This window comes from Manis javanica, chromosome 10 (assembly GCF_040802235.1).
Source record: "Manis javanica isolate MJ-LG chromosome 10, MJ_LKY, whole genome shotgun sequence".
In the NCBI taxonomy this organism is placed as follows: Eukaryota; Metazoa; Chordata; class Mammalia; order Pholidota; family Manidae; genus Manis; species Manis javanica.
In genome coordinates, this window is record NC_133165.1 from 638,529 (window position 1) to 661,479 (window position 22,951).

At 60.8% G+C, this 22,951-nt stretch overlaps 2 protein-coding genes across 18 annotated transcripts in view; one reads left to right on the top strand and one right to left on the bottom strand.

Moving 5' to 3' along the window:
* The window catches only part of IFT140 (intraflagellar transport 140), a 65,853-nt gene extending 56,209 nt beyond the window's left edge, over positions 1-9,644 (top strand). For 5 of the 8 annotated variants that reach the window (XM_073214381.1, XM_017641428.3, XM_073214384.1 and 2 more), the window contains 5 exons: positions 812-1,018; positions 1,292-1,504; positions 1,585-1,751; positions 3,147-3,288; positions 9,207-9,644. In XM_073214381.1, the coding sequence (XP_073070482.1) occupies positions 812-1,018; positions 1,292-1,504; positions 1,585-1,751; positions 3,147-3,288; positions 9,207-9,416 (939 nt within the window). In that variant the 3' untranslated portion in view covers positions 9,417-9,644. Of the gene's footprint in view, positions 1-811; positions 1,019-1,269; positions 1,505-1,584; positions 1,752-3,146; positions 3,289-6,638; positions 7,154-8,127; positions 8,247-9,206 lie in introns of those variants that run through there. The other 3 variants (XM_073214385.1, XM_073214386.1, XM_073214388.1) reach the window with 3 other exon arrangements.
* A 209-nt stretch (positions 9,645-9,853) lies between these two features.
* On the bottom strand, positions 9,854-22,879 carry TELO2 (telomere maintenance 2). Of its 10 annotated transcripts, none has more exons than XM_073214391.1 (22): positions 22,544-22,872; positions 21,891-22,000; positions 21,666-21,794; positions 20,754-21,031; positions 18,540-18,608; positions 18,226-18,373; positions 16,721-16,823; positions 16,444-16,512; positions 16,110-16,251; positions 15,896-16,032; positions 15,435-15,514; positions 15,107-15,208; positions 14,782-14,870; positions 14,536-14,627; positions 14,230-14,346; positions 14,054-14,125; positions 12,729-12,878; positions 12,230-12,321; positions 11,633-11,732; positions 11,410-11,474; positions 11,071-11,186; positions 9,854-10,235 (listed from the first exon to the last, which is right to left on the bottom strand). In XM_073214391.1, exons 2-22 carry the CDS (start codon positions 21,998-22,000, stop codon positions 10,129-10,131), a joined length of 2,367 nt encoding a protein of 788 aa, XP_073070492.1. In that variant the 5' UTR covers positions 22,544-22,872; the 3' UTR covers positions 9,854-10,128. The 10 variants fall into 10 exon arrangements, 8 of the variants coding, with proteins under 8 accessions (XP_073070492.1, XP_073070491.1, XP_073070494.1 ...); XM_073214390.1 differs by having other exon boundaries at positions 21,666-21,809; XM_073214393.1 differs by having other exon boundaries at positions 22,548-22,681.
* Positions 22,880-22,951: the final 72 nt, after the last annotated feature.

Sequence of the window (22,951 nt, forward strand, 5' to 3'; positions counted from 1 at the left end):
GGAAAGGACAAGGAATATAGGTAGTTAATTTAAACAAGGAAATGTGGGTGGTTTCTGAATGTCAGATACATAAACACATTAGCCTCATTCACTGTAAGATAAATATAGATCCCAATACAAGGAGAACCCATTTTTCATGAATTAGGCTGGTACAGGTGGGGGCGTTAGGAAGCCACCAGACTGCATGGGAAGCGTACTCACTGCGAGTGGGAGCACAGCACACAGCGCGACCCAAGGACAGATCACCTCTCCCTGACCCAGGGCACCCTGGCCTCGGAACTCACCCTAACAGCACGTTTATACATGTGCAGGTGGCCTGTGCCCTCAGGCTGTGCCAGCAAAACACAGCCAACTCTGTGTCTGTTAGCAGGACAGGTAATAATATAATCCAAGGTTCTCAGCACAGTGGAATATTACATGACTGTCAAAAAGAATGTGCCACCACTCATATACTGAGACAGAATCAGCTCCAAGACATTATGCATTTTTTTCCCAAGATACAGTCTTAAGAATACAAATGTTTCTTAAACTTTTAAGACAAAATTAATTGAATTGGAAAGAACTATAGAGCAAAAGTAATTTCTGGTTTCCTATACCCCCCCCAACAAACATGTTCTTGTGGCCCCACTTCCCTCACCACGTTCTGGGGGTGACAAGCAAAAGCAGCCTGCACGCTCGTGGTCAGTCCCTGCCCCTCTGCCTGGGACTCCCTGAGCAGTGCCCCACTACCTGGAAGGAGGTGGTAGGGGCCGGGGGCTGTCCTCAGCAGCCACAGTGACCGCCCCTTCTCAGTTTCTGCACCACCTTCCAGTATCGCGAAGCCCTGCAGCTTTGCCTGGAGCAGAACCTGACCATCACCGAGGAGATGGCCGAGAAGATGACCGTGTCCAAGGACTCCACGGACATGTCCGAAGAGTCGCGGCGCGAGCTGCTAGAGCAAATAGCAAGCTGCTGCATGCTCCAGGGCAGCTACCACCTGGCAACGAAGAAGTACACGCAGGCTGGGAACAAGCTGAAGGTGAGCGCCTGCTGGTCCGTCATGGCAGTGCCTGTGGCCACCTGCAACAGGTGCACCCACTGCATGGGTTCCCCCTGCCCTGCGTTTTACCCAGCAGGGGAGAGCTCCCCTGGCCAGGCCTTTGAAGGGCACCCACCAGGACCCTTGTGGGCAGGTCCTTGTCACGAATCCCAGCGTGCAGGGGAGGGCGACAGCGTGTGTCTGCTCTACTGGGAAGGTGGCACGCCATTCACTGTAGGCTCCTGGCCCAGCCCTGGCTCACTCTCCGTCTAGGCCATGAGAGCGCTGCTGAAGTCTGGGGACACGGAGAAAATCGTGTTTTTTGCGGGTGTCTCAAGGCAAAAGGAAATCTACATCATGGCTGCCAACTACCTGCAGTCCCTGGACTGGCAGAAGGAGCCAGAGATCATGAAGAATATCATCAGCTTCTATACCAAAGGGCGGGCCCTAGACCTTCTGGCCAACTTTTATGATGCCTGTGCCCAGGTACTGGCCCGCATCCCGGTTTCAGGGACCCCGGGGGTCGGGAGCCCTGCAGGTCCTGACTGGTGGTCTCATCCGTGCAGGTGGAGATCGACGAATACCAGAACTATGACAAAGCCCACGGGGCGCTGACAGAGGCCTACAAGTGCCTGTCCAGGGCCAAGGCCAAGAGCCCCCTGGACCAGGAGACCAAGCTGGCCCAGCTGCAGAGCAAGATGACGCTGGTGAAGCGGTTCACACAGGCCCGCAGGTGCGTTGGCCCCAGGAGGGCGAGGATGTGGTGGCTGTACCCCTGGTGACTCTCCAGCTCCCCTCACTGCCCTGCTGGACCCAGGTCTCACCTCCCAGGACAGCCGGGCGGGCTCCAGGGGCGTCCCCATTGCTTTAGCCACGTCTCAGCTCCCTGGGCTCCCCCAGGACCGGGCCACACCTGGCAGAACTGCTCCAGAACCTACCAGGGACCGTTGGTGAGGAATCGGGGTGGGGGCAGCCCTGGGTCAGGAGAGTGTGTGTCTGAGCGGAGCCCGGCACCGGCAGGTGTGTGCGGGGTCACTGGGGTGCTCCTGAGTGATGGGCCACTGTTCCGCCCGGGGGTGGCGGGTGGGAAGGAGGCTCAGGCCGCACGGGTGTCAGGAGAGGCACGCGGCATGCAGTATCCATTGACCGCTCACCCAGCTTTCCCAGGAGCTTGGCTGCTGCCTGAGCCAGTGAAGGCACTTTCCCTATCTGAGGACAGACTCCCAGGAGGGCTTCCAGAAGCATTCTGGACACTGTGTACAAGTGAGGCTCCTTGAAGGAGCTCCCCACCCACGTGCAAGTCCTGGGCTGCTGAGCCTCGGCTGTGGGAGGAGGAAGGGCTGTGGGGCTGTGCAGCCGTGAGGCGGGTGTCATGCGCAGGGGGAGCATCGCGTGGGCCCTGCCCTGGCCTGGCCAGCGCAGGGTGCCCTGGTCCCGCCCGCTCACAGGCACTCACTGTGACACCCTATCGTGTCACAGCCTGGCCTTTGCTAAGCCTGACCACCTCGGGCACAGCAGAGCGGCCTCTCCATACCCCACACCCCTGGTGTCACACTGTCTCCGTCCAGACTGTCCACCAGGCAGGGGCTGGGGCTGGCGAACTCTGCTGCCCAGAGTCTGGCACAGGACCTGCCCGGCAGGCAGTCAGCGAGTTTTGGATGGGTGTGTTCATGAATTAACCCCCTGATGAAGTGGGGTTGGCCCTCCAACAACTTGGGGGTTGGGGTGCCCCCCACACACAGTCAAAAGTCTGCATGTAACTTATGATGCCCCAGATACGTTAACAACTAATATCCTGTTGGCCAGGGTCTTACTGGATTAACACGTATTTTCCGCTGTGTGTATTACATACTGTGTTCTTACAGTAAAGTCAGCCACAGAAGACAGCTTTTTTTCAAACTGTCACAAATCTCCAAAGTTTTCCAATATGTTACTGAGCAAGTTCCACATATGAGCGGACCCCCACAGCTCAGACCCATGTTCCTCAGGGCTTGACTGCGACCTAACCCTCGGGAGCTGCCTTCCCCAGTTCTGTCCAGCCGGCTCCCCCGGGCTCCTGCTGGCCGGGAGTCAGCCTGACACGCTGCCCCCAACCGGGCCGGGCTCAGGCTGCCTCTGCTCTCGGCAGGATGTACCCCCAGGACCCCACGGAGTCGGCCCGGCAGTGCGAGCTGCTCCTGGAGGAGCCGGGCCTGGACGGCGCCCTCCGCGTCGGGGACGTGTGTGGCTTCCTGGTGGAGCACTACCTGCAGACGGGGGAGCTCCAGACGGTGAGGCCCCGCTCCGCGGTGCTGGGCCACCTGCGGCTCGGCTTCCAGGGGGGTGCTGGGCGCTGGGGGGGCTCTGCTGTTCCTGCTTCTACTTTGGAGGTTTTAACCTTCTTTATTTGAAATTATTTTAGTCATTAAATTACAAGAGAAGTTACAAGAGTAGAACCCAAATGCCCGGATTCACCAGTCACATTTGTCTATTTATTCATGTTTCATATTTTCTATTTTATGCATAAAATGGGCATTTTTCTGAGCTGTTTGAGAGACACAGACGTTCTTGCCCTTCCCCCCCGATTCGCTAATACTTGGGCAAAGACCCGGGCGCGGGGTCCCTGGGCCGTGTGGTAAGTGCAGGTTTGACTTCCTGAGAAACCGCCCCCTTTCCGCAGGGTCTCCTGGTCAGTGTCCGGGTTACTCAAGCCTTACAGAGTGTGCTGACGCGTGTCGCCTTCCGTCTTCTCTTACGTTTATGTAGACATGGTATTTCTTCCTTAAATGTTTGCTAGGATGCATCCGTGACCCTCCTTAAGGCCTAGAGCTTTCTCTGTGGAAGGTATCTGACCATTCTTCTGAACAGAGCACTTCTCGAACATTCTGGTCTTAGGACCCCTTTCTGCTGGGCCCCCAGAGCCTGTCTGTAGGTGGTTTACATCTACCAATGGTTACTCTTAGAAATAACAAATATTTTACATATTTATTATCTTTAACTCACTCAAAAATAAACCTATATGTTAACATAGATAACAATTTCATTTAACGTGTCTATCTTCAAAAACAAATTTAGTGAGGAAAGTAGCATTGTTTTACATTTTTTGCTAATTGCCTTGTCTGACTTAACAGAAGACAGCTGGATTCTCAATTTCTGCCTCTGCATCCAGTTTCATACCGTGAGTTGTTTTAGCTGAACTATCCGAAGAGAATCCAGCGTCACACCAGCACTGGGGGGAAGGGAGGCCTTTACTGGCCTCAGCCCTTGATCTGTGGGGCTGCACCAGAACTCCACAAGAGGTATTTCTGAAGTTGGCTGCACTGAGGGGCCTGAACCCGTCGTGTGCTTCCCCTGCTCCGGGGCATTGAGACAGCTGGTCCCTCTTGTATCTTCAACACATGCATGATTTTGTAACATGTTGGTCATTTGGAAAATAGCAGTTCACTGAGTTATGCAAATGTCAACATGCTTCATTATACATATAAAAATGTCACATTTGCTCATATCACCACCAGTCTCATCAGAAAACTCTTTAAGTACTGAGAAGATGTCCAGCCCACGGTGGCTGACATAAGGTTTCTGAAGTTCTAACCTTCATTTGAAAGCTCAATGGTGTCCTTTGCAAAAACAGTCAGTTACTATTTTCCTTGAAGTGATGGGCCCGCTTTACTCATTCATGAGAAAAAGCCTGCTACATGCGCACATCTGAGTCAGCACCCGCCGCCGTGTCTTCACGTGGACGTGGCGTTCCGCGTAGGAGCAGCTGGCTGAGCTCAGCCTGCCCAGCGTGCTGCCTCGTCTGCGCCAGCACTAGGTCTGGTCGGTCCTCACTCCGGCCATCCCGGGGGTGTGGAGCGGTGTCTGGTTGTGGGGCAGTGTGCACGTTCCTAATGTCTAGCTGCACTGAGCTCCTCGCCGGCTCGCTGGCCCTCTGCGTGCCACCCTCCTGTGTGTGCTCAAGCCCTCCCTGCCACGTGCTGGGTGCTGCCCTTCTTGTCGAAGATGTGATCTCCAGCCCGTAGGAAGCTCCCTTCTATCGGCCTCCCTTCTGGAACTCCAGTCACTTGAATATATTGTTCCACGACGCAACTGATTCTCTTCTCTCCTTTTCCCGGAGGCTTTCATTGTGGGCAGTTCTTTCACAGTTGCTTCTAGGTCACCAGCCTTCCTCCGCAGTGTCTGTCACTCCCGTCCCCATCTGCTTTCTGACATCACAGTTTTCACCTCCTGTAGTCTGAACGGGCTCTGACCTGTGTCCCCATCTCTCTGTTGTGCTCTTCCTGTCCCCCGTCTTCGTGAGCACGTGAAGTGTGTGTATCAGGTACTGAAGGCCTCGCCTCCTGCCGCGTGGCTGGATCTCTTTCTGTTGATCGATTATTCTCTTTGTTATGGTTCGTATTTTCTTGCTTCTTTGCATGCCTGGTAATTTTCTAAAACTCATTAATCTACAATTACAGGAGGAACATTACAGTTACTAGACTCCCCCCATCATGAAGTGCCCCCCACATACCCCATTACAGTCACTGTCCGTCAGTGTAGTTAGGCCTGGTAATTTTTTATTGGATTCCACACACTGTGTTTTAGGCCATTCAATGACGGAATCAGTATGTATTGTTGAGTTTTGTTCTGGGATGAGCCTTGTTCTGTCGCAAACTTGTTAACAGTTTGATCCTTTGGCAGCTGTATTTTATCTCGTCAGCTGGAGCCGTGTGTCCAGGGCTGATTCTGCCCCATCACCAAGGCAGTGTCCTGAGGACTCTCCAGGCCAAGGGCAGTGGCAGGCCTCTCCCGCGGGCCCGTGGGTGGGGACTGTCCTGCCTGCCCCTTTAGGCGGCCGTCCCCTGGCCCCGTTACACACGCATCGGTCATTACTGAGACGAAGCCTCAGAGGGTCCCTCTGCACTTTGCTGGAGCACACGTGTGCCCCTCTCCCCTACCCTTCCATTTTCTCAGTTTGATGATGATGCCCCTAGGTGTTTTCATTGTAGATTAGCCTGAATTTCTTGGATCTGTAGATTTATGTCTTTCACTAAATTTGGGAAATTTGTAATTACTTTTCCTTCAAGTATTTTTTCTGCTTCTTTCTGGGACTCCAGTTAAATGTTAGGTCTTCTCATATTAACTGGACACACATCTGTAATTCTGTTCAGTGTTTTTCTTTTTTTCTGTTATTTGAATTACGTAACATATTGATCTGTCTTCAAAGACACTTTCTTTGACCATCTTCATCTGCTATTAACCTCTCTAGCAAATTTTCAATTTTAGATTTTGTATTTTTCAGCTCTAGAATTTAAACTTAGCTTTTTTTTATTTCACTGCTAAAATCCCCTCTTTGTTCATTAAAAATGTAGCTTCCTTTCTATACTTGAGCAGCATTACAACTGCTGCTCTAAGGTCCTTAATCTAACGTGTTGATACCGGGGTCCTGCTGAGTTGGCCTTCATTGTCTTTTCTCTTTCGAGTGTTCATAGGTTCTCTTGCTTTCTTCCTGTGTCTAGCGATCCAATCTTTAACATCTTTTGTATTTTCTGGACATCCCGTTCAAGCTACTTGGGCTCTGGGTTCCGCTGTGTCACTCCAGAGGAACTCACTCATTTTCCTTTCCTCCCTTCCTTCTCTTTCCTTCCTCGTCTTTGCTCAGCTCGGAGTCTGACCTCTGCCCCGTGGTGGGCAGCAGCTGGAGTGCCGCCCCGTTCTCTAGCTCTGCAGTTGGCTCCCGGAACTGTCCTCCTTCCCACCGCCTGCAGAGCTCGGAGTCGGCGGAGTCAGACCGCGTCACACCCAGAATCCGGGCGCTCTCGCTGTGCTCCCCCTCCCAGTACTTTCCCGCACTCCAGCTGCGTGGCCGACCCCATTTCTGACTCCGGTTCTTCCACGCGGTAAGGACGCAGTTTTCCATGTGCCTGTCGGCTTCCTGCGGCGGCCGGACGGGGGCCTCTGCTGGGGCAGAAGTGAGAACAGGCACCCCACGCTGCTCTCCTCCCAGGCGCCGGCTCCCCGAGTCTCTGCGCTCACGGTCGTTCCCCAGCGCACGTGCCTTCCCAGCTCATCACACTGTGTGTGGGAGCACTGGTCTGATCCCGGCTGCTCCGCCATGACCAGACGTGTCTCCTCATTCTTGTCGATCACAGTCCTCTCTAAGCGGTGTAGGAATTCTGCCCAGCTGCGTTTTCTGTGTTCCGAAGGGCGTCATGTAGACTTTGCGGAAACTCACGTGCTCTGCTTACAGCATCTCCTCCGAGCGCCGGCTGCATCACCCCGTAGGTAGTGCCTGGGGAAACTGAACGACCCCGACGAGCCTCTTGTCATCTGGTCCTAAGTCCTCACCAGCCATGTTGACTAATTTCCTCATTAGGCTGCAGTTGCCAGAATTTGCAGAATTACCCATCACTGGCTCCGCTCCACGTCTGAAAGGTCAGACGATGACTCTCAGACCCCCTCACCTACTCACCCATTTCCTCTTTGCCCTTCACCACTTCCATCCAGTGACCCATTCCATTGCTGGGAGAAAACAGGTCTACACCTAATCTCCACAGGGTTCCTTCTTTTTTGGAGAATAACAACAAAATGGGACTGCAGAGAAGCTCAGACCACTGTGTCCTCAAAATTAAAAGAAAACTTGTATTTTCAGTATTTCACCAACTTCTTTGTTGTCTTGCTGTGTTTGAGGCCTGTGGGATCGAGTGACCCTAGGTGTTGTCAAGCATGTATGCGGCTGAGAAGGCATAGGCCGCCCCTTGCTCCGTGGTGGGCAAAGACCCCTGTTGCTGCTCTGATGGTCTCGCCTCTTCTTTTGCAAATTCTGCCCCATTTTCTTCCCACCTGCTCAGCTCTCATGACCCTGTCACCAGAGCCAAGTCCTACAAACTGGTGACTGTGGATGGTGAGCACCCCCTGCGGCCAGGGCAGCCAGTAGCACTTCTTTGCCACCCGTCCTCATCTTTGGTGGCTGTGCCTTCTTGTGGCAAAGCCTCTTCCTTGCCCTTCACAAAAGCTGCTTCGCATACTGTGCGGTCCCACCGCGCCCTGGTCCTTCGTGACCACGCGGCCCTTGCACATGTTCTCCTGGACACCCTGCTCCCCGTCCGCCAGCACACCCTGAGCTCTCCTCACTCCCGCTGCCTCTGCAGACCTCACCGCCTCTGCAGCCCCGGCCCTCCGCGTGGCCGGGCTTCCACCAGCTGCAGCGCTGTGCTGGCCTCGGTCCTCTGCTCATGTGCCGCATGCCCAGCCCAGCGCACAGCCCTAGGTGAGTCTCCTTTCCAGCAAGAGCGCCTGCGTTCCGCGGTCCCCTCCAGACCCACGTTTACCATTAGTCTTACCATCTTCATCTTTCATTTTTTATATCTTATTTATAGCTGTCAAAATAAAATTGTTCTAAAAGTTTTATCATCTTTAAGAAATGTTAAGAAAAAGGAAATTGAGAAGTTCCTAGAAATTTGGTCACGTTCTGAATTGACAAAGCAAATTTGGGTGTCAGCCTTAGAGGTTGTGTGAGGCTCTGCTCCTCCCGTCATGACTGTGTGGCCCTCTCTGTGGGTGAGCAGGCATAGCAGGTGTGTGTGGGCAGGTGTAGTCAGCGTGACAGGTGTAGCAGGTGTGTGTGGGCAGGTGTAGTCAGCGTGGCAGGCAGAGTCCTGGTGCTGCTCAGGTTCCCTGCGCCTCAAGCTGCTGTGTGGCACCCTGTGCTCTCCCACGTGACCACTGGCAGGATGAAAGGAAGCTTCTGACAGTTCCATAATCTACAGTCAAGGATCAAGGACCAGTCATACAAGAGACTCAGATTAACTACAGGCCCAGTTAACGGAGGCATGCATGACACTTGGTCAAAACCCAAGGTTCAAACCACTGGCAAGCTGCTGTCTGCTCCCCACATGACCAGCACACATCCGGAGCGAGTGGGAGATGGGGCAGGAATCCACCTGCCCTCAGGGCCTCCCTGTGCACCTGCAGGACTAGCAGACCCTACAGGAGACACAGTCCCAAAACACACGCAGGCCCGCCCGCACGGGCTGCTCCCAGACCTTCCCGGGAGGCTGGCTGCACTGGTTCAGCTGCTGGCCTCTGATCACAGCGTACAGTGCGGACCCCGGGGCCACCACCCTCAGAAAGGCTGAGAGTCCACGCAGGCAACGTCCCCGCCGCAGACAAGGGCTGGGCCCTTGGGTTCTTTCTGTGCACTAACCAGGCATTGGTTCTGTTGACCCAGGCCTACAAGTACCTGGAGGAGATGCGGCGGCAACTGCCCTCAGCCAGCATTGCTTACTACGTGAACCAGCGGACGGTGGGCGCCGTGCACCAGGGCCTGGGCATCCCGCTGCCACGCGTTGGGCCCGAAGAGCGCGCCAGCCGCAGCAGCGCCGAGGATCGCACGGAGGCGGACGAGGAAGTTCCGGACGAGGCGGATGCCGAACCCTGACTGCCGGCCCGCATCTGGAAAGCTCTTCTGGAACTTTCCGGTGGTCGGCAGCAGCTGGAACCCGACCTTCTTGCTGAAGAGAACACCCCGGTGCTTGGGGGCGTGGCGGCCGCCCTCGGGGTGGCTCTCCACCGTCCTGCCCCCTGATCCCTGTGCTGGCCAGGGCCTTGCTCACCTTAACCCCCCACGGCAGACTGTAAGGCCTAAGAACCTTCTGGAACCCCACAAGTTGAGGGTGCTGGTGTGTTCACTGCGCGTCTTCGCCGCAGGACGCACTCTCCCTGCCCACAGGGACAGGACCCGGCGGAGCGAAGGCAGGCGGGCCCCTGTGGTCGGGTCTCTTGCCCACCGGCCGGCCCAGGCTCCCAGACACTGCCCAGCCTGGACCCGCCCCTCCTGCCCGGCCCCTTTGAGCCCCGCTCGAACCACAAGGCGCGTCTGAGCACCCGAAACTCCTATTTATTCTTTTCCTCCTGCCTCCGGGCGAGGAAGGGTTGGGGGTGCGCCGCCCAGAGGCCCACGGGGCTCCCGCAGGCGCCCCCAGCCTCCACCCTGCCCGCGGGGCCCTCGTCCCGAGCCGGGCTTCCCGGTGCACGCGGAGCAGGCCCGGCCCTCCCCGCCGGCCGCCGCACAGGAAGCTCGGCGTTGGGCCCTGCTCCTTGGGCCTGGCGCGCCCTCCGGGGCCTTCCTCCGTGGGCTGGGACGCTGGGGGCTACGGCTCGGGGCACGGGAGGAGCTTGTCCTTGAGCTTCTCCAGAAGCAGCAGTGCCCTCATGGCCAGCATCCTGCAGTCCTCGTCCGGCTCCTGCTCCGCCACGCCTGCGGGAGGGGAAAATCGAACAGGACTCCCGCTGGTCTGGGGCCTGGAGCTGAGGCCCCCGGGACGCCGCAGCGGCCGGCAGAGGGTCCTTACCGCGCAGAAGCCACGCTGCCCTCCGCCAGGGCTGGCGGCAGCAGGAGACGGGGGGCTGGATGCCCACCGTGGTGGGGGGCCGGGCTCTGCGGGAGGGTGCCTGCATTGCCGCGCCTGGGAACCCTTCTAGGACACTGGGCACCCGACGCCTGCAGCGCAAGGGGACCCCACACTGCCCAGAGCCTTGCTGACATGGGACGGGAGAGGAACCCACACAAGGGGCCCTCTGCAAACCACCCCACGCAAGGACGGGCTTGGCCAGCCCAGAATCCTGCAGGCAGGCAAGGGGAGGCTGTCACTGGAACCGCAGGGCCTGGAGGGTGCCAGTGGGCTGGGCTGGACAGTCGTGTCAGCTGGGAGCCCGAGGGTGGAAATGGCTGTGCTGGCTCTGGGGACCTGCCCAAGGGCCCAAAGGCAGGAAGCCATGCTGGCCACAAGGGACATTTAAAATGAACATATTGTGGGCAGAAGAATGTGACAGAAGCTAGTGACCGGGGAGTCTGGTGAGGGCACATATTGCTCACTGCACAACTTCCATTCTGAAGATTTGGAATTTCCCAGACATACGCCATTTCCCACACCAGGGTGCTTTCTCTCTGGTCCCCTGGAGGGCTTCCCAAAGGACCCTGACAACGGCTAAGTTCCCACACCCCACACTGGGAGACGCTGAGTGCACAGGGGCGTGGGCTGGCGCGCTCAGCCCCACACCGCCTGCCGAGCCAGCCGCCCAGTCGCGCTCACCTGCTAACCAGCACCGAGCTTCCAGCAGCTCGCCCAGCAGGTCTCCCAGCAGCCGCTCAGGGGGGACGCTGAGGAGTACGGAGGAGACGGCACACAGCAGGCCCCGGCGCACATAGCTGCAGAGCAAGGCCGGCAGGCTGGGCCCTGGCGCCTGCCCACCCCAGCCCAGGGAGGCCCCTTCCCCCGGGGCATGCAGGCCCACTGGCCACAGAAGCAGGCTGGCCCTGGCCAGCCCGTCCTGCACAACAAGTGCCACCACCGACCCCCGGCTGCCCACCTCCCGGTGGGACCTAGAGCCCCTCCCCCAGCCCCACCACCCTCTGCCTGGCGGCCACTCACGCATCTCCATGGAAGCGAAGGGCCCACACGAAATCCAGCAGAGCCCTGCCCATAGGCGCAGCCACCTGAAATGAGAGGACAGCAGACAGGGGTCCTGGCACCTAGCAGACTCCGCCTTGGACGCCCTGCGGTCCCCGGGGCTAAGACGAGGCCCACAGCGAGGACAGCCGGCTGGCACACACTGCACAGGAGACGGGGCCACCGCTGCCATCCCCCAGCTCACCGTGGTGTTCACAGCCAGGTACATCAGGGCCCCTAAGGTGTGGGCCAGTCTCCCGAGAACCAGCTGGTCATCTCCCAAAAGATCAAAGGTCACTAGAGGCCTACAACACAGAACCCAGTGAATGGTGCAGGCTGGACCCTCAGGGCAGCTCCCAACTTCCTGAGCTACCAGGGGACACCCAGGCCCCCAGATGCTCCTCCTGCCTGTCCCCACACGAAACCCAGAGCCATGAGAACGCACAGGACAGACGCCCAGTCATTCCACCAGGGCCAGGGTGCGGGAGGGGAGGCCAACGGCATGCAGCAAGGTGGTAGGTCCCTGCCCCGCCTTTGCAGGAAGGGCTGTACACCCACACGGTGTAGGCGAGGCGCATCCACAGCCCTCAGAGGCCAAGGTGGGACTAGGTGGCGAGCCGGCAGGCAGTGTGGCAAGTCTCCAGCCCGGCCCCACACGAACTCCGCTTCTGTGACGCAGACCTGACACCCTTACCACCACGCTTAATCAAGCTCTGGACAACCCCAGCCAGGGCCCACCCTGGGGGCTGCCCGTCCGGTGGGTGTCCCGGCGCCTGTTCCCCCAATCAGGCCTCCCACTCACCTGTCAAAATGCCGAACGAGGGGGAAGAAGAAGCAGCCGGCCACGGAGTTGAACTCGTTGGGGCTGGCGGCCGGTCCCTGCCTGGTAGAGCCCTGCCGGACATACGGTGCTCACACCAGGCGCAGGGCATGGCTAGCCCTGCTGAACGGACAGCACGCTGTGGACACGGGCCACAGGCCTCTCGCGCAGGGGCCATCCTGAGCACTGGGAGGGGGAGGAGTCTCCCCGGCCCTCACCCCCTGGGTTTCGGCAGACCTACCCCTGTGGCAGTCAACAATATGTGGACACGGCCAAACCTCCCAGCACAGACCATGCCATTTACAGCTAGAGCAGTTTCTTGGGGCTTTTTGTGCCCATGTCCGTGTTCCCACCTGAAACCCTTCAGTTTGATGTCTCACAGCCACATCACTGTTGGTACCACAAGCCCTCCATCCACAGCACAGCAGTGCCGGCGCCACCCCAGCCCCACCTGCGGGGGCTGCGCTGGGGCCTGGCTGACCTGAGCAAACCGCCGGGTCTTGCTCCGGATCCGCTCCTCCACCACCACCCTCCAGGCAGGAGCCGCAGGGCCGCCGGGCCCCGTGGAGCAGGGGGAAGCCCTCCCGAGGCGCCCGGGCCGCGACAGCTCCTGGGCGGCCAGAGTCAGCACCTGCAGGAGAGGCGGGGCCGGGGCAGCTGTGCTTCTGGGGAAGGGCAGCCTTTCCTAATTCCACGTAGACCGAGTGCCCCCAGAGCCCCCACCCACCACCAGCGGCCCGTGTAGGGGAGGTTCTGGGGACCACATGGAAAGTCCGTTCCACACCTCAGGGTCACTTCTGTGTCACAGGACAGGTGGGAAAGGGAGGCATGCTCCCTGGTGACAAGCCAGCGCCTTCACTCACCCAGGGTCTCTGGTCTTCCCAAAGCTGTCCAGTCCTGCCACCCCACCTCCCAGGAAAAGGCCACACACAGATGGGCCCTGAAAACATGCACGTCAAAGAGGCCACACACAAGCCTTCATTTATGGAAGTGCCTGAACAGGTGAATCAGGGGGAGTGGACAGGTGGTTACAGGGCTCCAGGAGGGGTCAGTGCTAACGAGCTGGTCCTGAGGGTGAGGCAAGACGTCCTGGGACAGACAGATATGACAGCCACACGGCACCTGTGTGCCAAATGCCACCAACTGCAGGTGTCAGAGCAGCTCTCTGGTGTCCCAGTGTTTTTGTTTTACCCTGTGTAACACCTAATATTTGTGATCTTAGCCCCCATCAAGTGTGGTCGGGCCCTGGGCCGTCGCTGTCGCGCAGCCCCACCACCACCTCTCCAGAATGCGCTCATCATCCCAAACTGACACCACGCCCATGAGTACTCACTCCCACCCCTCCCCAGGCCCCGCCCCACCCTTCCGTTTCTGTCCCTGGGGCTCTGCCGACCCCAGGGACACCACAGAAGGGGACTCCCTCACGACATGTCCTCTGTGTCTGGTTCACCGAGCGTGGTGTCCCCAGGGTCATCCTCATGAGAGCAAATAGAAGCAAGGACGAGTAGCGGCCCTTGTACGCAGGTCCTGCATTTCGCTCACCTTACAGTGGTGAACCGTATGGCATGTGAAGCATGGCTCAATAAGGCTATTACTTGCAACCAAGAGCACAGCCACCACAGCCCCACTGAACCCACAGGCATCAGAAAACCAGCCAGCCGCCAGCCCCGGGCTCTCGCATCTGGTAAGGGACTCAGGGAGGCCTCTGGTCTGTCCACACAGGTTTTGGCGAACACCTGCTCCCCTCAAGGGCCTCCATATCAGGCCGGGCCCCCCCACAGGTGGGTCAGAGGCCGGGGCACTTACATCCAGAATGTCCATGCGCTGCCGGAGGCTGTAGTTGAGGGCGTAGAACTGAGAGGTCAGGTACTCCGCCACCTAGCCAGGCCGGCAAGAGGTGGTGTGGGCCACACCCCCAGAGGCGGGGGCCCCACGCAGACCCCACCCAGAGGCCCGACCTCGGATGCCTCAGGGCACCTCACCTGGGCCGGGTCCGTGACCGTGACGGCCACCAGGGCTCTCTGGCGCAGGCCTTCAAATCCTGCCACGCTCTTCTTCTCCTCCAGGTGCAGAAGCACCTTGGCCAGCTCCACGCTCACCTGCGCACGGCCAGGAGCCTTGTGTCTGGGCCTGCCCTGGGGTCCCCACAGTGCTCCACCTGCCTTGCAACACCTCCCGGTGCCAGCAGAGGTCCGGCCACGGGGACACAGAACCGCCAAGACACACACAGGCCAGACCAGGGTCCCTGCGGGCGCACGTCCTGAGTCGCCACCCCGTCCCCTGCTCACCTCCCGAGCAGCCGCTGGGCTTCTGAAGACCAGCCCCTCGAGGGCTCGCAGTGCCGCCTCCCAGCGCTCCCCATCCTCAGACACGGTCAGGGCTGCACAGAACCCACATGGGCCTCCATCAGTCCTGAGCCCCAAACATGTACAAGGTGGAGCCGGCGGCCGGGGTCTGGGCAGGAGCAGGGGTGGCTGCACCCCGGGGCTTGGGCAGGGCTGTGCTCAAGGGTCCCCCCAGGGGAAGAGGCCCACCTTCCACGCAGTCCCGGACATATATGGGCGCCTTGCTGTTCCTCAGCTCTTGGTCCCCTGACATGTCATAGGGGACAAACTCATCATCACTGTGGAAGCAGCACAGACGTGGGGCTGCCGGTCAGCCAGCAGGGGCAGGGACGGGCACCTGGAGCTGAGGCTGGTGCCCTCTGCCACCAGGATGGACTCCTGGGTGGCTGAAATTCACCCCTGAGTCCCTGAAGCTTCAGCAACAACTGACGGGCTCAGGCTGCAGTGAGCTAGATGGAAGATGCTTGCACTCAAGGAAAAGTGGTACGTGGCAGGCTGACCCATGGAGCCCTACCTGTCCAGCTCAGAGCCAGAGCCCTCCCTCTGAGCCTGGGGGACACCGCCATCCACCACCTCTTCGTCAGGGGTCTCTGCAGCAGCTGGAGCAACAACCGGGCTTTCGGGAAACAAAGGTGGACCCTTAAGGGACACCGCACACAAATGTCCATCCCAAACCTACATCTCCCAGGACACAGCTCTCCACCCACTCAGCTTCTCAGCATCTGACCCAGCAACTGGCATCCCGAATGAGCAGACGATTCAGCAAGTGCACAGGAAGTGGCTCCCCCCACCAAGCATGCTCACAGCTCAGGGTGGGGGCCACGGGGCACAGAGACCCTCACCCTGCCTCCGAGGGGCTGTCGGCAGCAGGCAGGGGGGCAGCCAAGGCCAGCAGCTCCCGGCTCAGCTCGTCCTCCTCGTACTGCAAGCACACGGCAGGAGTCGGTGGGGGGGACGGCTGGAGCCGCAGAGCCTGGCCCCTCCGCGGCCCTGTGACAGCCCGCAGCCTGCGCCCAACCTGAGAAACTTCCCAAGCTGGCACCTCTGCAGAGGGCGGCACTGACGTGCTGGAGGCTAGAGCCCCCAGGGAGCTGAGAGGACGCTCATCCAGGGGATGGAGCAAAATGCGGTGACAGCCCCAGCCCCTCCCAGGACACCCACCCCCACTCCTGCACCCCAACCCTCGGGGGGCCGTGGGAGTTGATGCTGAACATTGACATGCAGGTGCTCCGCAGGCCTGAGGTGACATCGGAGTCGGAGTGAGGGTAGCTTGGGAGGCCGCGGTGGGCACAGCCCTGCTCACCTGGAACTTCAGGGGAGGCCCGTCTGGGTGGATGCGGGCGCTGGCCACCTCGGCCACGATCATGCCCAGGCGGCGCACGGCAGGCAGGCTGCTGTCCAGGCGGCTCTTCACGCCCGCCATCAGGCTGGACAGCAACTCTGGAAGCGCAGACGCACACACTGAGTGCTGGGGTGCGCCTAGGGAGGGGGCCAGGGTGCCCACACTACCTGCTCACCGTCTCTGCTGTCCTGGAGCTCCGCCTCCCCCAGGTACGCCAGGCAGATGAGCACAGCTTTACTGACATGGCACTGCTGCGGCAGGGGCGTGTGGCGGATGGCGCTGCTGGCGCCCCACGTCTCCAGAAGCTCCTTCAGTGCCTGACGGGCAGCATGCCCAAGCCAGTTGGACAGCCCTGGCCAACCCCACCGCAGCCGGGGAGCACCATCTGCACCAGCACCTGTCACCCGCTGCCAATCCCTGGGAGGCTCTGGCCAGCACCTCCATCCCATCCAGGAATGCGCTCCCTCCCCTCCCAGGACACCGCAGGGCTGCTGGCGAGACGCACTTACCTGTGTGAGCAGCGGGCGCCGCTGGCTGTCCATGGCCAGGTACCCCAGCAGGATCTGCAGCACGGGCGTCTGTGACAGAGGCCGGGTATCCTGTCACTGCTCACCAGGCAGACACCGCCCTCCTGGCCACCAGCCTGCCTGCCCAGGAGCCCAAGCGGGAACGGGTCTGCGCCGAAGCCGGCTGTTTCCCAGGGACTGGGCACTGATCGGCCCCACCTGCTACATCCTTCCTGCCAACCTGGACAGCCATGGCCCTGGACCGCTCAGGCGCTCTCACCGTGTAGCTGTACTGGAGGAACAGAAGCTTCCGGGTCATCACAAACTGGGCCTTTCTGTTCTTCATCACTAGGTTCCCCAAAAGCCGTGAGAGGGCTGCAGGCCTGTGGGACAGTCGGGGAAAAGCAGTGGGCTCGGAACCTGGCAGATCAGACCCAGGGAGCTGGGCAGCGGGTCAATCCTGTTCTCGGTCTTCTCCCGGTAACCATGGAAACCAGGGCAAGCCCAGTGCTTCCGGGCAGGCATCCCCTCTCTGCTCTAAGTTGACGGTTTCGACCGGAGCAGGGGCCCAAGAGCAAACAGTATAGGTTTCCAGGCCGTCAGGCTCTGCAGAGACACCGCGACCACGAGCAGCCCTGGGCAGGCATGCACGCGAGGGAGCGTGGCTGTGGGCCAGGGAAGCATTACTCATAACGTGCAGGATGGGCTGCATTCGGCCAAAGGCCACCGTGTGCAGACCCCTGGTCTAGACCAGGAGACCCCTGCTGCCTTTAGTGAGAGCCCCGCAAAGCCTCCAGGCTGCACTTCTCCCCCCTCCGCCGCCCAGGGTTGTACTCGGTCAACGGCAGAAAGGCTACAAAGAAAAAGAGTAAAACACTGCCGACGCAGAGGAGGAGGACCGCACAGCTGACCTGAGAGCGTGGCCGGGCCGCCCTCAGCGATGACCCATGGCATGCGGTGCTGTCAGGTGCCAAATGGGCAGTTTTAAAAAGCCACCAATGAAATGACGCCGGTGGGAGAGATACCTGAACTGTGTGGGGAGGGAGGGTGGATGTCGCTGCTCAGAAGGGGCCTCACCCGCAAGGACTGAGAGCCTGATGTGAATCAGACACTCACGGAGAGAAACCGGCCTCATACGCCCCACCCAGACCCCAGGAAGCGCTAAGTGTCCTTCCTGGCGGAGAGACAGGCAGAGCCGCCATGTGCTGGGGACGGCATCGAGGCAGGCGGGCTGGCGAGGCTGATGCCCAGAGTTCCCGCCCCCACACGCCCCACCAGCAGGCGCCCACGCACACGGCCACAGACACGCATGCAAAGGGAAGTCACCACGGCCCCAGGGGCCACCTCAGCTTCTGCCCACCGGGAGGCACAGGGTTGGTGGGCACACCAGGCTAAGCATTAGCCTTGAAAGGCGCCTTTTCACGGCATATCCTTGGGCGCAATGCAGGTGATTTGTGAACAGGGACCCTCAGAGAGGCTGCAGCCTGAGAAGGGGACCATAGCATGGATCTTGGACCAGCCAGAGCAGCCTGGGCGCCTGGTATGGCTGTGCAGCACCAAGAATGACACGTGAAGGCTCAGCACCGGGTTGGGCCCCCACTGGGGTGCTAAAGGAGGGTCACCATCGGGGTGCATGTTTGTATAGCCAAGGTCCAGGACTGGCCTGGCCACAGCCATGCCTGTGAGTGCCCGCAGGGGGCAGAGGCCGGTACATGTGGTGTCGTCTGGACCCCGCCTCCGCGCTCCTGGAGAGGAGCCTGCAGCATGAAGGCACGTGCTTCTTACCCCGAGGCAGCCTCCATGAGCCCCATCAGCACAGCCTCCATGGCCCGGTCAGGTACGCACTCCATCAGGCGCCAGCAGACCCGCTGCCAGAGGCAGCTGCCCTGGGTGAGGACCGTCAGCTGGGGCACCAGCACACCCAGCATCTCCTCTGGGGAGAAGCACACAGGTCTGCCATCTGCAGCCCACAGGCCCACCCGCCACACGGCCACACCCAGGTAAGGGGACTGTCCCACCCACACCCCCAGGTCGGCCGGTAGGAGGGTATGGAAAGGGCAGGACTATGCGGGGCCTCCCCACAGGTAGGAGACACTCACTCTGTCTGCCGCGGACACAGGCTTTCCCCAGGACCTGGGACACGAAGGCCACGGAGCAGTCGGCACCACCTGGGACAGGAGGGAAAGCACCATTCTAAAGGGTTGCAGAGGGAGGGCCGGACCTGAGCGGGCGGGCAGACTCGCTTTTGGGCAGGTGGCCTCCAAGACACAGAAAATGCCAATTTATTTGATCTGATTCCAACCCAAACCTCAACAGGGAAGTTTCTACCCTAAGAGCCAGTGAGGAAACCTTTGGAGAGGTCTGCACGTGCTCACTCGCTCAAGGTCACACAGAGAAGGGAGGACACGGCACCACGGAGGGGGCACCGAGGGGGCCAGCAGGTCAGCTACACTGGCGGGCAGGGCTCTTAGTCACCCACAGGGAAGGGATGTGGACATGCAGACAAGAAGAGGGTGGGTGCACCACCTCCACCAGGAGCCAGGACGATGGAGCCACTTGGAAGCACAGGGACCCACAGCAGGGGGTTCACAGCATCTGTGGTCCAGAAGGGTGTCCCCAGTCCCACAGAGGCTGACCCCCTGCATCCCTGAACCATGGGGACGTGTGTCAGGACACACTGCAGACTCCATCAGGATGCAGGTGGCATCTCCCAGCACAGGGCAGTGGGCTGGCGGCCTGGCTGACCCAGTTTGCACCCTGGGCTGGACAAATGCCGGCACACGCTTCACCATTACCGGACGGCCACCAGAAGCCAAGAGAAACACATGTGAGGGGCCCCAGCAGCGCCTGCACATGGCCCCTGCTCCACAGCCTCACCAGGGGAGACGCGGCGCTGGCCAGTGAGGCAGCATGACAGCGGGCATGCAGGCAACTGCCTGGCGCCCAGGGCCCAGGCTCACGGCAGAAGAGCAGCAGGCTGCCAGCCTCCCCTGCTCTGCCAAGGGGTCTCCGAGACCCCGCCCACTGCCAGGTGAGACGCAGCTGCAGCACCATCCGCAGGGAGGGAGCTCTGGGCAAGCTCTCTCGGCAGAGCCTGTGCCTCGGACTGAGGGATGCAGGCACGGGTTCACACGTGGGCAAACCCAACGACCTGGGCCGCAGAACCCCACACGTGTCCCTGCCCAGGCCTGCCTTCCCTGAAGGGTGGCATGGCATGTGGTGCAGCCTGGCTTACAGGTCCCAGGACACTGCATTTAGGTCTGTTTGTTTCTCTCAAAGAACGCGTAGTGACACTCCCCGTGTGGGCGCTACCCTGAGCGCGGACGGGCTGCGTGAAAGCAGACAACCCCAGGCACTCACACTTGGAGAATCCAGACAATACCCCAAGTCCACTGTTGGCGCTCGTTCCCAGGAGGAGTGAAGTGGGAGCAGAACACGGGGTGCAGCTGGGCAGTGAGGGCCCCCTGGTGACTGGGACGGCGCCCCGTGGCAGGGATGCTCCAGTGAACACCGATGCCAGCAGAGTGAGCCAGGAGAGCCCGATGTCATAGCCCAGGCAGCTCTGAGCTGGGGGAGGGGGGCAGGCGCAGCTGGAAGGTTCTGGGCAAAGTGGTGTGGCCCAAGTCCTAACAGCATCACGCTGCTGTGTTCAGAAGACCCGAAAGGGGACAAGGGAGGTCATGGCAAAAATCCAGGCAAGATGAGGGGCTTGGGCCAGGATGGGGGCAGCACACAGGCCAGGGTCGGCCTTTACTGGAGCTGCAGGGGGTACACAGCACCTAGGGGCATCTCTGATTGCAAGTGGGCCACCCGCCCCACCGGCCACCACCTGTGCCCACTCCCCTTGGGGCTCCCCATGCCCCCAACTTCTTGCACTTGAAGGCACACTTCAGGTGCCCCAAGGCTGACAAAGCCACTCCCATGGTGCCCCAGCGTGCAAGGAACCGAACCCTTGACGGCGCTGTCCCAACCCTGGATCCCCAAGGTGACCAGTGACCAAACAAGCCAGCAAGGACCTCAGCAACAGAAAGAAAGCCGGACCCTTCTTCACAGCAAGGGTGCTTCCATCCTCAGGCCGCCTACATTTCCACGGTGCTCAGAGGGGCCAGGCAGCAAGCAGCCCCAGCTGCCCCCGTGTCCAGCCAAGAGCTGAGCAAATCAAGGGTCAGCTCCACCTCCGAGGTCAGCAGCCAAGAAGTGGGTGGAGGTCAGTGCTGAACAGGAGGCATTAGCCAGAGGCTCCAGTCTTTGGAGGCCAGAGGAGGGGACAGTGGCCCCAGATGGTTAGAAGAGATTCGCCAGAGGGGCCCTACCTCGGAGAGAGTCCACGACTGCGTGCAGCACACGCATGACTGCTTCGCCCAGCAGAGGGAAGTAGTTCTGGGGGAGGAACACAGCCAGGTTCTCCCGCTGCAGGCGGTTGCCCAGGCGATCGGGCAGGCTCACCACCTCGGTGAGGAGTGTCTCCTGGAGCAGGGGGAAGGCCGGCTCCGTCGGCTGCCGACACTGCGCCTCCATCACAGCAGCCATCCTGCCGGCGCTCAGGAACCTGGCCAGCAGCTGTGCCATCTTCATCAGACGGAAGCTTGGGCTGAACCAAGAGCAGGTGTGATGGCAGAGGCCAGGCCCCCTCCACCCTTGGCGCCCCAGCCAGGAGGAGACAATCCCAATCTCCTACGTGTGCATCGAAAGGAGAACCCAAGTCCCACTACTAAAGCACCACAATTACCAGGGAACGTGAGTGCCCACTGGGCCCAGCGCAGTCTGCCCTCTGCATCTGCTCCACACCCATGTTCACGCGGTATTTGCTGTTCATCACAGCAGCCGCTGTAAACCCTGCTTTGTGATGACCCAGTGTCCCATGACAACTGTCGTGGTCTCTGCCCTTGCATGTGGGAACCACTTCCAGTGAGGTGTCCCGTGAGCTGCCCAAGTGTCTGGGTGTGGGAGCCGCGGTGCTACAAGGCCCAAGGCCACCCATGTCACCTCGGTTGTAGCTAAGCCAGCCCCCACCTGCGGATGCTGACATGCCCATTCCCTCTGTCCCGCACGTGGCAGGACACAGCATGGGCCTTGCCACTGAAGGGAGGTGAGCACAGACCACTGATTTTCGGGGGCTCGGCCCTTCAGGATACTGAATTCCCACTGAATTTGGAGACGCTGCTGGTCGGCAAGCCCTCAGGCCACGCTCCCACGACCCCGTCACCAGCCGCAGCCCCACACACCCGGCAGCGCCCTCAATGGACTCCGTGAGCACCAGGAAGGCCTGGTTGGCCGGGCCCTGCAGAAAGAAGCTGGCGCACAGCTCCTCCAGCTGTCCGTCGGGCAGCAGCTCCAGCCAGTCCGGGCTCAGCCTGCTGACGAGACACCTGAGCAAGCCGGAAAAGTGGACCCTGGCAAACTCCTGCTGCTCCCCGGGGAGGGCCGGGTTCTCCCCCCCACCGAGGTACCGCTTCAGGGGTGCCAGGGCGGACCCGATGAGGCCGCCATCGTCGGAAGTCGAAAGCGTGTGCACGGCCCCCCGGACAGTGCGCCGGACAGCGGAGCGCGCTGCGTCCATCTGGGGGGACAGCAGAGGCGGGTGAGGCGCCGCGGCCACGCGGGGCGCTCCAACAGGGCGGTCTTTTCGCGCACTCTCGGGGCCGCCACCCTCAGGCGCTCACTACGCTTCCTGGGGGCCCCGTTCCCCCGCGCCGGGGCCGTGGTCACCCAGCTAGATCCTCCCCCCGCGGCGCCTGCCACTGTTCCCCTCGGGAGTCGTTCCGCGGCCGGAGGCCCTCCGTGGCACCCTCCACAGCGGGGCAGCCGCGCCGCACGGCAGGGTCTGGGGGCACCGCAACTGTCGCGGCCCGGGGCGGGCACCAGGGCTCCCGGTGAACGTCGCATTCGGTGCGGGGCAGCCCCAACGGCAGCGAGTGCGAGCCGGACCCACATGGCGGCAGCGCCAGGGCAGGAGACCCCGGCCCAGAGGCGGCCTTCAGCGCCGGACGCACCCAGCGCCGGGGCCCCCCGCCAAGCTCCCTTCCCGGAACCAAAACCGTCTGCGGGGGGCATTTGTCCCTGGGGGGCGCCCCTGCAGGGCCGAGGCCCGCTGAGCGGGCACCTGCCTGTCGCCGAGGCGAGGCTGTGGGGGCCGAGACGCGCCCGCGTGTTGCGCGGCGGGAAGGGGTGTCGGGAGAAGGCGCCGCGGTCTCGAGGCAGGGGGGTCCCGAGTCGCCGCGGCGTGCTCGAGTCCCGCGCCGCTCGGCCGCCGATTCGCCACGACCGCCGAAGCCCAGTTCCGCGCTCGGTCAGCGACTCGGCGCGCCGCCGCGAGGCACGAGCTCCCCCGGCCAGGGCGGAGCTGCCGCCGGAATTTTCTGAGCCTGTGGCGCCGGTCCCCGCGGGCCGGTCTCCGCGAATCTGCGGCGGGCCCGGAGCCAGGAGAGGGGCGGGGCGCGCGGCCGCATCTGCGTCTGCGCGAGGCGGGGCGGGGCCGTTGTGGGCGGGGCCTCCGCGCGTCTGGAGCTGC

What these genes read in the sequence shown, in the direction of transcription:
- TELO2 (XM_037005764.2), bottom strand. Translation starts at nt 22,000, where the DNA reads ATGGACGCAGCGCGCTCCGCTGTCCGGCGCACTGTCCGGGGGGCCGTG. An exon ending in GACAGCCCCTCGGAGGCAGG is followed by an intron (nt 15,209 to 15,434) that starts GTGAGGGTCTCT and finishes GTTTCCCGAAAG; the next exon opens with CCCGGTTGTTGCTCCAGCTG. An exon ending in TCTGGCTCTGAGCTGGACAG is followed by an intron (nt 14,871 to 15,106) that starts GTAGGGCTCCAT and finishes CTGCTTCCACAG; the next exon opens with TGATGATGAGTTTGTCCCCT.